The sequence below is a fragment of the Somniosus microcephalus genome, chromosome 27 (assembly GCF_052327205.1).
Source record: "Somniosus microcephalus isolate GS21.2 chromosome 27, FLI_Smic_1.0, whole genome shotgun sequence".
Classification (NCBI taxonomy): domain Eukaryota; kingdom Metazoa; phylum Chordata; class Chondrichthyes; order Squaliformes; family Somniosidae; genus Somniosus; species Somniosus microcephalus.
Genome location: NC_141013.1, coordinates 11,765,430 through 11,780,995, shown reverse-complemented (window position 1 = coordinate 11,780,995; position 15,566 = coordinate 11,765,430). Strand labels below are relative to the sequence as shown.

The 15,566-nt window shown below is 41.0% G+C and overlaps 1 protein-coding gene across 1 annotated transcript in view; it reads right to left on the bottom strand.

Annotated features, from left to right (window-relative positions):
- Positions 1-15,090, bottom strand: part of chd2 (chromodomain helicase DNA binding protein 2) — a 97,202-nt gene extending 82,112 nt beyond the window's left edge. The window contains exons 1-2 of the mRNA XM_085968960.1: positions 14,468-15,090; positions 13,990-14,255 (exon numbers count right to left, since the gene is read on the bottom strand). Coding sequence (XP_085825086.1) covers positions 13,990-14,255; positions 14,468-14,476 — 275 coding nt within the window. The 5' untranslated portion in view covers positions 14,477-15,090. The remainder of the gene's footprint in view (positions 1-13,989; positions 14,256-14,467) is intronic.
- Positions 15,091-15,566: the final 476 nt, after the last annotated feature.

Below are 15,566 nucleotides of genomic sequence, written 5' to 3'. Positions count from 1 at the left end.
GTTGATTATGGTGGACATGCTTTAGACTCCTATCATATTTCACCATACATAGGTTGAAGACTGCACGGGTTGAATTTTGCTGAAATGTTTTATAGAAACATTAAAATGAAATGGAATTGGAATGGATGTTCAAGTGCTGCAGAACCTAGAGTTACTTGATATAGGCCCAATCAGAACGGTTACCAAAAAGACACTGGTTAATGAGAGGACATCACCAGCACTGCCCGCCACCCCCACCCCCATTGCCATTTAGGACATGCAGATGGCATCTGTAAGTGCAGTGTTCTGGAGACCCTGCACAAGCTCACTACACAATTACTGACAAAACAACTTGCATTTACAGGAAGCTTTCGATTAACCGGCCCCTAAATAACTGGAACGCTCTATCCACCGGCAAAATTCAGGAGTTGGTTCAGGTAACTTTTTTTACTTTTCGTTACTTTTTTTTAATTGATTTGTTGCTGTGCAAGGGTGTAGCTGAAGCTGTTGCTAAGCTACAGAGACGCTTGCAACTTGTGCCGATTGTTTTGAAGCTGTGCAACAGGGTTTGTTGCTTTATACGGAGCTCTGAGTATGTCCGTGCCGGATACCAGAAAGTTTCCTGTATATAGCGCCTTTAACACAGAACAGCCCAAGATGCTTCACAGGGGCGTAATCAGGAAAAAAAAAGGTTCAAATACTAAAAGGGACACAAGAGGAATGTCAACATCCAAAGGGTGATAAAAATTACCAAGAGAGGGCTCAAGGTTCAGAGGGCAACGAGGGTTCAGGCGACAGCTCTGTGTATTGCTAGAGAGAGATGGAACTGAGTGGTATGGTGGGAAGGCTTGTATGTTGGCTGATATATCAAAAAGGCATAGACTGGTGGGTCTGGGCCTTTTACCGTTTCAGAAGGTTTTGTATTTCCATATTATTTTTGTAATCAGAAATTGTAGGAAGGCATGGCCATTGCCGTGATCTGCAAGAGAACACACTTGCACATTGCAAGGATCAGGTTTGAATAATTCTGCTGTTTTATTGTGAATCTTTCTCTCCATCCCCCCCCATCTCCTTCCAACAATGCACCATGATTGATTTCATCGGCACGTTGTTTAATATTTCCAACCATCTCAAATTTCTTTATACACAACATTTTATGCTTCACAGCAAACCTATTGCACAATTGTTCAAAAATAGTAAACAATGGAAATCTGGTTAATCGCATGAATGGCCTCCATGTGTTATTGTACATGTCTTTCTACATTTCCTGATTGGTGACTGATTCAGACCCTCTACTATTTCAGCCCGCATTATAAACTCTGGAGCATGAATCACCCAGGTGGTTTTTGATAATTGTTTTCTACATTACAATTGCATGCTGCTTAGCAGTAATTTGCCATACTAGAGGGATGTGACTCTCACACCAGTGTATGCATTGTTAAAAGAAAACACAAAAACTTACATTTAATGGAAAGAAACATTGGGTAATCAAGATGTACTGCCCAACTTGGTATCAAACGCTTCAACAACAAAAAAATGAACTTTCCATCCAGATGAAGAACCACATATACAAAACAGGGTGAGAGTGCAGAAGAAATTGGACATCAGGGGTTAATCCCAGAATTTGGAGGAGGTAAAGGAGGTGACATCACCCATGCTAAACAAAGTGCAGGTCCTTGTTTGGGGAGCGGTTGGGGGGGGGGGGGGGGGGGGGGGTTGTGAGGGAGAAGGAATGACTTGTCCCATTCACTCTCTTCCCTTCCCTCCCCCCACCCCAACACAGTGGTTGCAGTTATTTTTCCATTGTCCCCTGCTTTATTAAACCATCAATGATCATATAATTCCCACTGTGGTTCAGTACACTCAAAGGGTTTCAGCACTGAAGACACTCTCCTGAAGTGGGAACGTAATTCTCAGTGACAATACATGAAAAAGTGTAACATCCCCACCGACACCTGGGAATCCCTGGCCCAAGACCGCACAAAGTGGAGGAGAAGCATCCGGGAAGGCGCCAAACACCTCAAGTCTCTTCGCCGGAAGCAAGCGGAAGCCAAGTGCAGGCAGCGCAAGGAGCGCACGTCAACCCAAGCACCCCACCCACCCGCCCCTTCAATCACCATCTGCCCCACCTGTGACAGAGACTGTAAGTCCCGCATTGGACTCATCAGTCACCTGCGAACTCATTTTTAATGTGGAAGCAAGTCATCCTCGGTTCCGCCGAAGAAGACATGCGATTAATTACGAGTGCAAAAGTGGAGTGACAGTGCATTGACAACAGATACAGGTAACCAATAACCTCTACAATGGAGTTACAATTTTGGTTGAAAAGGAAATAACAAGTACAAGTGTGGGAGTTGGGTACAAATCTAACCCAAACTGATGGAGTGAAAGTCTCCTGATCGCTGGGAGTAACAAAGCTGGAATTCGGTACTCATCATTGTGGAAGCACCATCACAAGTGGTTCACCCCCACTTAATCAGGGCAACTCGGGACAGCCAATAAATTGTGATCTTGCGAGTGTCGCCAACATTTCAACAAACAAACAAATAATGCAATCAGTTTGGGTAGCCTGAATCCAAGCCTAGTGGGGCAGGGGTCCACAGCGCAAACATTACTTGGCCACGTCACTCGAGAAAAGCCACAGGGCGGATGGTGTGGGAATCCGAAAAATGTCACTGGGGCAGGAAGGGGTGCTCTTCCAAGTTGAGGGAAGAGATACACTGTCGGAGAGAGCACAGGAAATGCTCGATGTCAACATCAGCTGGCCGAAACGGAAGGTGTTCCATTCCCAGGGTTATGTGGAGCCCAAAATTCAGACAAGAGGCCAGTAAAAAAAATGGTCCAACTTATATTCTTCTGTATTAAAGTATATAAAAGCGCAGACAAAGCCACAATTTATACGCGTGTGCATTCAGCGGACTTTAGTTCGTAATTTCATCAGGTTCTGTAACTTAATGGGTTCGAGTAATGGAATTGATAAGATTTTTGTTAGCAAGGGTATGGAAGGTTACAAAAACAAGGCAGGTAAATGGAGTTAAGATACAGATTATCCATGATCTAATTATCCACAAATGGCAGAACAGACTCGAGGGGCTGAAAGGCCTACTCCTGTTCTTATGTTTAACTCACAGGGTCTGTGCCCTTTTTTTTTTTTTACAAAAAAACTACATTCAACAGTAAAGAAATCTGAAACACCTCTAATGACTCAGTTGATAAACATACAGCCCCGTAATGAACTGAGCCCCACAAAGCAGAGGGTGCTGGGTCTGATCCTTGCTCCGAGTTAGCTAAGCTTAGCCAGGGTTGGCAGTAGGAGTGTTAAAAACAATTGAGGGGGAGACACAAAGGAAAATTGTTAGCCAGGGTTGCTGCTCCTGATGGCTATCCTGCTGGAAAGTGTAGGTCATTAAGCCGGTGCAGGAGTGGGCTTGGCTACATTTGTCCCCACAGTTAAATACCCAGCCTCTGCTGACACAAATAATAGCTTGGGCGAGGTACTGGAGACCAGCTAACACCCATCAAACTGTACCCCAGTAAGAAACTTTAAGGGGGCGACAAAAAGAATAAGTTGTAGGAAGGCAAAACATGCCCCACATATCAATAAAACCCAAACACTATTCAAATGATCTTATGTAGGCTCCCAAAACAGATTCTTAAGCAGCTTTTACAGCCTGTAAACAAAATAAGAAATATTAAAAAGAGAGAAATGTTCAAATAAGGAAACGAGTTTGGGTGTAGTATCCATTTTCAAACAGTTACAAAATAAGGCGCTGATTGATTAGGGCAATTACACTGTTCAGGATATCTTACCCACCTCTATTATTATCAGGTATTGCGTTTCTTCAAGTACATTCTGACTCATTCTGCCAGGGTTGTCTTCAGAGCTGCTGCAGTGCATCAAGTCTGCCAGATACCTTGAGGTACACTGGAAGTTGCACAGTATTTTCCACATATATGGAGCGGGCAGGTAGTATTTTATTTGGTAGGTTACTTTCATGCGTTGTATGGTAAAATGCTTTCAGTTAACTTCATTTCTGACCATTTTTAAGTCAACTCAAAAGGAAGTTCCTTAGCGCCAACTGTGAAGTTCAGGGAACAAATAGCAACTGCCTTACAAAGTAAACAAAAAAAAACAAAGTGTGTCTTTTAAAAACTAAATCCAGAGAAAAGAAATGTAATTCGGCTCATGAAACTCACTCCATCCAGTCGGTGCGTGATTATTTTACCAAGGACTCTCTCTCTCTCTCCTGCTCTGCCACTTTAATGTGATTAAGTTTCTTCCCTGACTTCCCCACCCCACTCCCTGCCACCCAGTGCAGTTACTATCTGCAACCCCCTTTCCTCTGTACATCCAGAAATTCTCAAAATGTTTGAAATGGACCTGTTTAAACTAAAAGATTCAGCACACTAGAATAATTGGGCACAATGACTGGACATGAAATAAGGCAACTTTGGTCCAATTCAGATGAAGGCAAGGCATGAATGCCAGAAACCTGGAATCAAAATAATAAAATGTGTGAGGTGGTAAGCCTTTGAAGAACAGGTTAGTGTTTTGGTTGAACCTCATCAGTCCTGATCAGGATCTTCACCCAAAACGATGGCGTGTTTTTGTGTCTCAGATGGCTGACACGCATGTTGCATCCATCATTTATCTGTCTCGAGAGCATAATACAATTTCTGCTTGCTGAGGCAAGGTGAAGACCAGCTTGGTTACTGCAGCATGTTAGATACAGCAAATAAGTAGAATCCATACAAACACACAACAGAGCCAAGCCAAGAATCCCAGTGTACAATCCTGCTCCCTCATATTCCAGACAGTTGATTTGCAATCTAAATGGGTTTTTATTGATGTCTTGGAGGAGTATGAGATAGAGATGAGAAATTTCAGCATCGGGGGCAGACCCAATGTGTCTGTGCTGGTGAAGCTCCACATCGGAGCTGCTTACTCTGTTCCCATTTCCCTGCTCTCTCCCCATGTCACTCAATACTTTATTTAATCCCTGCAAAACGCTGATTGATTTCAGGAGCCATCCATGGCAATACATGCTATATTCTAATAAACTTGTGTGAAAAAAATTCTTCCAAACTCCTCTATGCTTCTCTTCCAGTCCCGTACATGAACGATAACTTGCTATGTACGACTGCATATACATAATGCTAATTTAAGTACAGGGTCAGATGAAGTAGGGTAGGAGGAGGATCGTGTAGTGCAGCACCGAAGAACTGCTGCATTGTTGGAATTGCCATCCTTCAGATGAGGTGTTACACCGAAACGCTGCCTGTTCTAGTGAATGCCAAATACTCCAGCAAACTATTTGAAGAGCACATGAGTTATCCTGGCCAACATTCCTCCCTCCTCCAACCATCAGATAAATGCTCATTCATAGCTGTGGCATTTGTGGGATCTTCTCTACATAACAATGATTACATTTCAAAAGTATTTCATTGGCTGTAAAGCGCTTTTGGATGTCCTGAGATTGTGAAAGGCATCTTTCTAAATGCAAGTCTTTCTTAGAACAAGTCACTGCACAAAGTAATTGCATGAAGCACTTCGAAACATTGTGTTTTTAAAAAAAAAATCCAACTTGACATTTTGTATCTATAAATCACAGATACACAGAAATAAAGACCAAAACTTCTGTAGATAAAAGGCAATCTTACTGCAGGATGCCGGATGCAGTATATATTGTTACAAAAGACGGGACTTTAGAAGAAAATTGGCTCTGGCATCGTCACAGCTGTAACAGCAGGGACAGCTTTTATTGGTTACTTTTTGGTCTCCTATTTATTAGTGGTTGCATGTTTGTTCGAAGGGGTGGGATGAATTGTTTATCAGGGTATCTTCTGCCACTTGCATGAAACAAACAGCTGTTTAAACTTGCAGCTTGTACAGCTGTGCCTATATAAGGACATCAAAAGTACTCTAAAGTTTCATCTTGTGGGTGTCAGCTCATGGGCTGTTGCTATGAAATTTGCTTTCATGCTCCCAACACAGCAAAAATGAGCGGAGGCATTAATCTGTTCTTTCTCTCCACATCCTCCCCTCCTAGAAAGCAACGTTAAATCTAAAAATACAGGAAATTAATTAACATAATGCAAGTAAAAATTAGTCTGTGCGTCTACTTGGAAAATAAAAACTCTCGTGCTCAACAAAATGCCTAGGACGTGCAATTACTTGAGGTTAGGTTTAGATGGCCACTGAATGATGCATTTATACTTCACCCACCTCCTGGACCCTCACTCCAAAGAGTAAAACAAGGTGATACTAAACAATTTGAACCCAACCAACAGCAGGTTTCAACTGTGCAAGGTATGGAAAGCAAACGTGCAGCAATTAAAAGGCAGGTTTTAGCTGAATAATTGATGAATTTAATATAGAGTGGGCCAGCATAGACAAGTAACAGCGTGGAAAGGATTCATTCCTGCAGTTTTTTTTAAAGGGAAGGTTGTGTTTAATTAATAGGTCAAAATAGAGAATAGCATAAAAGATGAATGCATAATTTGTAAAATCATTACCTACATTGGCTAAAAAATTTATACAAGGCTAGTTTGACTAACATTAGTCTGCAAGACACAGTTGTGCAGGATGTTACATCAGTTCTACAAAGTCTTGCTGCACCTGAATGCTTGATGAACCTTTTTCAATAGCCGTGTTTTTTTTTTTAATTTAGAAGGTTATTAAATTTGGATATGGTAGCGTAATAGTTCTGTTACAGGACTAGTGATCCAGAGGCCTGGACTAATAATCAAGAGCATGTGCATGCAAATCCCACCATGGCAGTTTGAGAATTTGAATTCAGTTTAAAGAAAATGCAGAAACAATTTTTAAAAAGCTGGATCAGTAAAAATCATGAAACCATCAGACGGCCATAAAAACCTGCTGTCCTTACTCGGTCTGGCCTACGTGACTCCAGTCCCCCACCAATGTGGTTGACTCTTAACTGCCCTCTGAAGTAGCCTAGTGAACCACTCCGTTGCATTGAACCACGACTCAGTGGTTTATCGAAGGTGGCCCCACCACCTTTTCAGCGCAGGTAGGAATGGGCAATAAATGCCGGCTTTGCCAGCATGAGAACGAATTTTTAAAAAAGTAACTTAAGCACAGTTCCTCGGTCAACTGGAAATGTCCTCAAACGTTAATATTGATGTAATGGTTAATGACAGATCAGTAACTGTAATTTTCAGCTCCTTCACTTTGCATGTGTTCAGTCCCTGGATCCCAAAATATAGCTTCACCATCACTACCAATATTAAGTACGCAGAAAGGCCCTGGTGCCCTCATGGCCTCAGTGGGTAACGATACCATACAATGTGATACTGACCCAGAAAAACAAGAAAATCAGGGTTTGATTCCCAGTCTGTGCTGAGTGATGAACTTAATACTGAGTGGGCCAACTTGGGCACGGAACAGTGCTCAAAGGATCCTTCCTTCAATATCTTTCTTTTCAAGGGGATGCTGTGTTTAATAAACTAAACCCATTAATTGATCTCAGCCAGGGTGGCAATAAGGGTGATACAATTTGCCTCAGCATCCCTGGAGGGGTAGGATATGGGCAGCGTTTCTTCCCCAATCATTATCCAACAATTCCTCCTAGAGGGTGCCTGTATGGAGATAGAGAACGAACAGAATCAAGCACGGCCGTGGTTCATTTTGCCGTCTGAGACCCTTACTTAGGTCATATTGTGAAGAATGGCCACTTGCAGCAGGTGTCAGGTGGCTGATGCTAGTGGAACCATATCCAAGAAGTTAACATCTTCCAAAGAGAGGCAGAAAATAGGCAAAACTAAACCTTGCATTATTTAACAATTATGGTAACTGATCTGCAATTGATTATTTTTTTTATTTTTTTTTAATTATGAAAAGAAATTTGTAAAATGGCCAATTCGCCTTCAAATGAGGAAGATTATTTGTTTGCCAGACAGCTAATCTGGGCCCCGTTCAAAGGAATGGGTTAAATCAATCTGTAGTCACAGACAATAGCTAGTCACAGAAGGAGGTCTGTGATCCTAACCAGCTGTCCAGTTACCCTGAAGAACCATTATATATCAAGGAACACATCTGGGTGAATTTGTACTAATCCTTGAAAGCTCACTCCAGTTAACAACAAAAGGGTTGGATCTAATGCAGGAACTGAGCTAACAACAGCCATGGGGCATAAATTAAGCATGGGTTTGTTTCCTGGCACGAGGCTCATATTTTTTTCTTAAAATTGATAAAATAAGCAGAAATGCTCTTGGAAAAGATTGCCCTAAAATACGAATCAAAATGAGGTCACCAATTCAAGCACATCAATAAGGACTACAATAATTATATAGACAATAGAATTAAATTTAAACCTGAAAATAAAGAAAGGCTTTATAAAAATATTTATAAATACACATCATACAGGAAAATAGTTGATTAATCTTTGCTATTTTGTTTGCCATGCTGTGTAAGCCTAGCAAGAATTCTCTCAGCTAAATACAGCGGCTTGCCTGACAAGGGAGGCTTTCAGTCAGTGGTGACGTCAGTCGAGGGCAGAGCTGTTGAGAGCTCTGCTGCAGGCAGTTCTGTTACTACGCGGAGAACCAATCACATTCCAGAGCACAACCTTTGAACTCAGCTACATCATCACCAGCTTCCTGTACTTCCTAACTACACTATGCAATGCAGTATGTCTGTCTAGTTATGCAGCGTAAAGCAGAGCCATTTTGTCTCTCTGAAGTTGACTGCAGCTGACTAAAAGCTTAAAAAAGACAGCTATACTTCCCCTCTAAACAATGCACCAGTGCCTTCACTTTTCACAAAATAGTCTGATACATGCCTACAGGCTTCCAGCTAGCCACACAAATTAATTTACTGATAGAAAACAAGCAGAAACCCCTTGAAGAAATGTTGAAAACAAGCTCTGTACAAGTGATTTCTACCTTCATAAAATGGCTGCCAAATAAACTGACTGGATCCCAATGCAAGAAACATGACTGCACAACTTTTTTGGAGCAAATACAGCATCTATCACCAACCACACGTTCCCCATTTCCATGCTGACAATAAAGTAACTCAATGTATAATACTCTTAATGCTTATTTTTGGTGAAGTTTCCCTGACACAACATACTATCCTGCACAACAGAAATTAAACATTCTATTCTCCCTCCATTGACTTGATTTCTAGATGCTACAACGCACAAAGTTTTATTTCCATTTACAAGTGCAATCTAGGAGAGGAAAACTAGCATTCATTTTGGAAGAAACATTTGTGTCACGTCCACATAGATGCACCATTTTGGAATATGCTTCATTTTTGTTTAAGTTCTCAACCTGTCCCTGGGCAAAAATTTTATTGGTAAAAGTGCTTCTCGTTACCAGTGACTTGACTGTAACAAACGATGCATTGTACTTGAATTTAGTCCTTATTTCCAAAGCATATGGAATTCAGTCCAAACTAACTGAATATTTAACTATATTGTTCAACAGTCTGGTATCAAAGCACAATAAATCTACATATATATCCACACTTGCTGTGTATATATATATTTCACGGTTCAGAACTTTCCAAACCATGCAACAGCAGAGAATTCAAAACGCATGCACACTGCTTAAGATCAGAATGAGAAAATGGGACTATAAAATCTCAAATAGTTAAGTGAATTTGGTAATCCAGGCAGTAATAAACTCCAATTTGTTTTTGTAAGGTATGCTCCTCAGAATAAATTGTGGAGGTAAGCAGTAAAATTGTTTACAGCAAGCAGCTCACTTTCTGAACATATCAATGATCAGTAAAACTTTTTTTTTTTTAAAAACACTCAGGGGTACAGCTAGGTTTGAATCTTCACCATTGCAAAATATTCGCAAGTTATTCGATCAACATGATGTTCATCCTTATAATTGTATCAATGGGTGGGGGGGTGGTAACAATTTAAAACCCTTACTCCTTTCCAGTGACATGGTATTGTAACATAAAAGGCAGCTCAATAACTGCAGGAGTTTGGCAGATTGTTTCGCTCCACAATCATGGAACATAAAAAGCACAAGCAGTGCAAATGCATGCGAGTAGAGTTATTTTTTGTAGGATTAACCACCCCCGAATTAACCAGTAGGGGAAAATGGAGTTTTGCTCTGTCGCTCGATGTGCAGCAAACTCAACCACGTCTACAAAAGAAATTCTGAAGAACTGCAAGCTTCTGTTGAAAATTAAACCATTTTCATAACTTTGCAAGATCTCCAGTATACAGGGTGAAAGCCCTGTGGGTGCTGAAGCTGCTAATTCCATCCAAAGTACATTTGAATGTTCAAAAGTAATGCAAATATTTAGTTCCCGGAGTTATGTTGTCAAGCAATCTATAAATTACCATCAATGCTTTAGATTATACTGTGATGTGGTTTCTCCTATTTTTGTATATTCGAACTTTCAGCATTTTTTAAAAAGCGATTGAACATAATCTCTAGGTTTTACAATTTTTGAAAAATGTTTTGTGGACTTACCAGCAGTTTTCAACATGCATGCATAGATCAACCTTTTCAAACTTGTGCCCCTCTCAACTGTCATGATCCAGACAAATCTTTCTTTAGCTGATTTTCCACCATAACTAGGAAAAGTGGTATGACATGGTGCAATGTTCCACAAATGATCGTGAATTTCTACACTTGCCACGCATAGCGGCACTTCAGAAGAGCCGGCACAGACTCGATGGGCTGAATGGCCTCCTTCTGTGCTGACTATTCTATGAGTACCATTTGCATTAAACATGCCAAAGGCAGTGAAAATGTTGGTTTGTGAGTATATCCCAAATGATAAATTGCTCACAACAAATCACTTGCCATAATCAAACTGAAGACAGTGAATCACAATTTGACGCGATGTACTAGCAATCTAAACGGTCATTTTCTCAGGCTATGTAATGATGACACCAGAACCCAAGGTATGGTAGGGTAATTTTATTTATACAAGATCATCTTTTTAACAATCAAGAATGAGGTCACATCTGTAGCTCGGAGCGGTAGAATTAGACGGACACAGGAACTCATGACTATTTGGGAGGTGAAGGGCCAGGTTTGGGATACCAGTGACTGTGCCTTATTTGAAAGAACACAGATGTTCCCATTCCAAATGTAGGTCCACCATGGACAACTTCAACGACCTTCCCTTCTCTGTGAAGTGGAGGAAGCATAACTAGAAAGAACCAATATCTGCCAGCAGTTGACCATGTACTTTGATACTATTTCAAGGCACCCAAACAAGTACCTTGAAAGGAACTCAAAACCCTCCAGATGTATGCATGCCCAAAGGTGACATGCCAAATTCCAAATTGCTGCCGGATTTTAGAACAGGTGGAGTAACTCTCAGCACTGAAGTACAAAGGGATCTGGGGGTCCTGGTGCACGAAACTCAAAAGGTTAGTATGCAGGTGCAGCAAGTGATTAAGGAGGCCAATGGAATGTTGGCTTTCATTGCTAGGGGGATAGAATATAAAAATAGGGAGGTATTGCTTCGGTTGTACAAGGTATTGGTGAGACCGCACCTGGAATACTGCATACAGTTTTGGTGTCCATACTTAAGAAAAGACATACTTGCTCCCGAGTCAGTACAAAGAAGGTTCACTCGGTTAATCCCGGGGATGAGGGGATGGACATATGAGGAGAGGTTGAGTAGGTTGGGACTCTACTCATTGGAGTTCAGAAGAATGAGAGGCGATCTTATTGAAACATATAAGATTGTGAAGGGGTTGGATCGGGTGGATGCGGGGAGGATGTTCCAGATGATGGGTGAAAGGGGGCATAGTCTTAGAATAAGGGGCTGCTCTTTCAAAACTGAGATGAGGAGGAACTACTTCACTCAGAGGGTGGTAGGTCCATGGAATATGCTGCCCCAAAAAGCTGTCGAAGCTACATCATTACATAAATTTAAAACAGAAATAGAGAGTTTCCTAGAAGAAAAGGGAATTAAGGGTTACGGGGAGCGGGCAGGAATTTGGACATGAGTTTAGGTGCGGATCGGTCATGGCCCTGTGGGTAGCGGAGCGGGCCCAGGGGCCGTGTAGCCTGATCCTGCTCCTGTTTCGTGTGTCTAATTCTGTTAGATTCAGGAGATAGTCCTGTCATAGTGGATTGGCAGTTAGGATCAGATCAGCCATGATCTTATTGAATGGCGGAGCAGGCTCGAGGGGCCAATTGGCCTACTCCTGCTCCTATTTCTTATGTTCTTAAAGGACCTTTTTCCATCCAAAAAGCTGTCTCCCCCACCCCCAAGATTAGATAGGACTGAGGTGGATGGACATCAATGTTTCATAAGAAGCCATTGTATGTCCACAATTTCACAAAAGGAATCCACTAAGCATCAACTGCCATGTAAATAGTGCAGTATGGGGCATTTGCTTCACAGCTAATGGTTACAATGGTTCAAGCCACCATGTTGATCTTAGTGAATTGTTCCACACAATGAAACTAGTCCTAGAGCGTACCCAAGGTCAAGCCTACCATGACAATGACACCTCAGGTGACCACCCAACGAAAAGGTCCACCTGTCCACCTAAAGTAAATCCCAAAAAAGGCCATTAGAGACTAGTTTCTCTGAAATTAGCAAAATTATAAATGTATTCGTTTAAGAAAAATGTAAACATTGGAAGTTTAGTTTAATATACATTTTTTGAAATAAATTATTATTAAACAGTTGACCAAGCCCATCCTTTTTTGCAAATTATGTGCAATCACAATTAAGATACCTTCAGTGGAGTATGTTGATGTCAGAGGTGAGAAAATCTTCAATGTTCACATTAAAATCAGTAAGCAATAAATACTATTTCCATGGTGGAACATCTTTTAAAGATGACACCATATTACAGTCCCTCAATCTAAAATCACAGATCAAAAGCAACTGAAATTCAAATATTGTCAATTGCTAACTATGCTAACTGCCAAAGAATTAATATTTTAAGAATTTTCATAGCACACAAATTTACAAGTAAACAAAAAAAAATTCTAAATCCAGGTTAACATCTTTCAATTAAAAGCACCACCTACGGCCAGGTGTCTGGTAGGCAACAGTATCCATTGACCTGTTAAAAGTTCAATTATTAAAAGTTATAGGATCTTTCAACGTAAAGCTTCTACGGTTTCTTAATACCATCGAGAAATATCTTTTACTTTTGCAGTATGAATGCATCATCTACCCAATGTCATGAAATAAACCTAGATACACATATATAAAATGTGATGGGAATGAAGTGTTGCAAAGTAATTAAAACAATTAGAATACTTTAAAGTTTAAAAAAGGTGTATTCAAGATAATAAACATCTTCAAGAAAGACAAAAGCTTTTCAGGGGCACAGGGCATAGAAGCACAGAAAAAGGAGCCCAGGTATATAGTATGTACATTATTATTCCAATACAGGAGATAGGGACACAAGCATAGCAAACTTTTCACCAAATTGTGATAAAAATTGACAAAATACCCCAAGACATACAGTGAAATGGTGTGGTGGTGATAAAAATATAGACTAAGAAGCAACTTTCCAACAGGCACTTCTTAATTTATCTATAAATATGAAAAAATTTTCATTCATGCAACTTTTTGTAGTATATTATTTACTACAATTTACTTCTATGGGTTTACTATGATCACCAAATCCTCAAATTCTCAAACCCGTCTGCATTGTGAGTAAAATGGTGCATTGCAGCAACAGCAATGACAAGGTCAAATTACTCCAGCAACATGAACGGAAAGAATATATTCGTTAGATTAATAGGAAATAAACAATAAAGTGGACTCGACGATCTCGCATTGTATTTCCATTGCTTAATATAGGCCCAAATGGCATATCATAAGTTGGAGAAACTGCGAGCAAAAAAAAAACAGGGTGGGGCTTTTTAGGAATCTCAAGGTCATCGATGAAAGATTGGGGGCAGAAATCGGGAAAATTTGCTTTAGATATCGAGGGTGGGAAAGGATGATCATCAAGGTAAACAATGTGCTGAAAGCCCCCCTAGAAAAAAAAATGGGAGAGAGAGAAAGTCGAGAGAACGAGCTCGTACCTGGAAGCGTTGCTGCGGTCTGAACCGTCGTCTTCGGGGGTTTTCTCCTGGTGAGACATCATTTCGGGTGCGGGGAGCTTTCGGGGCTCGGGTTTGTTCTCGGGTACACGTGGATGTGGGGCTTCCAGGTGCAGATTTGCCCTGTCAAAGTTGGTGGAAGCTCGGAAGTCTGCTCCAGTCAGCTGCTCACTGCTCGCGTTGCAAAGCCCTGACGCAGCATCGACATTGTTCAAGCACTCAATACCATTGTCGCTCCCCGACAAGGTCTACAAAAAACATTTAGATATATTTTTGTAAAAAAATCTAGTCAATATTTAAAAAGCCAAAAAAAAACTTGAAAAGTCAACTCCCTTTTCTCGCAAATCTGGCCACGGAATACAAGTCCAATTTTAATTACGTCATTCTAATTTTATATTAAATTATCTTTTTTTTCAAAAAAAGCATTCTTTTTAATAAATATAAATGGTTGTAAACATACCTGTTCCATGTATCGCCGAGGCACGGGCTAGTTTATGCTCCGTCGAGTAAACTTCGCTAAATCGAAACCGATTCCTCTTTTCGCTGCTCTTAAACCCCCAGAATTAGTCTCCACACAAAAAAAACCTCAAGAGTTGTAAAATGTCATTTCTTTTGATCGGTGGGTTCTCGCGTTTTTTTTTTAAAAACACACACAAAAAAAGAGAAAAAGTCGTTCAAAAATGGAGGTGCGCCATGTCTGCAAAGCTCAAAAACAACGACATCTGGGATCGGTCCGCTTGCCGAAAAAAAGAAAAATTTACAAACATACACACACACACACAAATCAGGAAAAAAAAGCAGCCAAGATTTCCCCGCACCCCGCTTCCAAATCGACCTTTTGCGGGGAGTTTGCACCGAAATGAGGCGCAATCTGGCTGGAGCGGCGTGGTGAAGTTGCTAAAAGTTGCATTAGGTGTATTGGAAGTGCAGTGAATCTCGCCCAGCCACCGCCGCCATAGAGCTTCTTCTCAGCGCCCAGGCTCCCTTCCCTCGCTTTGATTGACAGCAACGACGCTGCGAAATAATTGCAACATTTTCCCCGGACTCAGGTGATGGACCAAGTGAAGACCCACCCCTACCCACAACACACACACACACACAAACCATGGGCTTTTAAAGGTATGCTTTGCCTTTGGGAACTGTTTCACTCAGGAGGAACCCACCCCCTCCTCCTCCACCCCCATTTGCTCCCCAAGCAAATCTATTCTCTGGCTCGTGCTTCTTTTTTTCTTCTTTTGAACACAATTAAAATGCATCCATGGACAAAAAATACTTCCTCCCGTGGCCGGAAGTGGACTTGCAAGGATCTTTTCTTCATGAAGAAATGGGGGAAATGGGATTTAAAGATGGAGGCAACTCCACTTTTACTCGTGGCCAAGTTGCAAGAGCCCCCCTCCTTCTGAAGGATTAGTTTAGTAATTTCTTCAATTATTTATAATCTATGGCTAAAAAAATCTACATTTCACCCTCAATATATATTCTAGAAATAACCTACTCTAGACTTTGCTTGTCTTCCATTTTCTTTTGCTTTGTGCAGCACATTCCTTAAAGATCCTTTT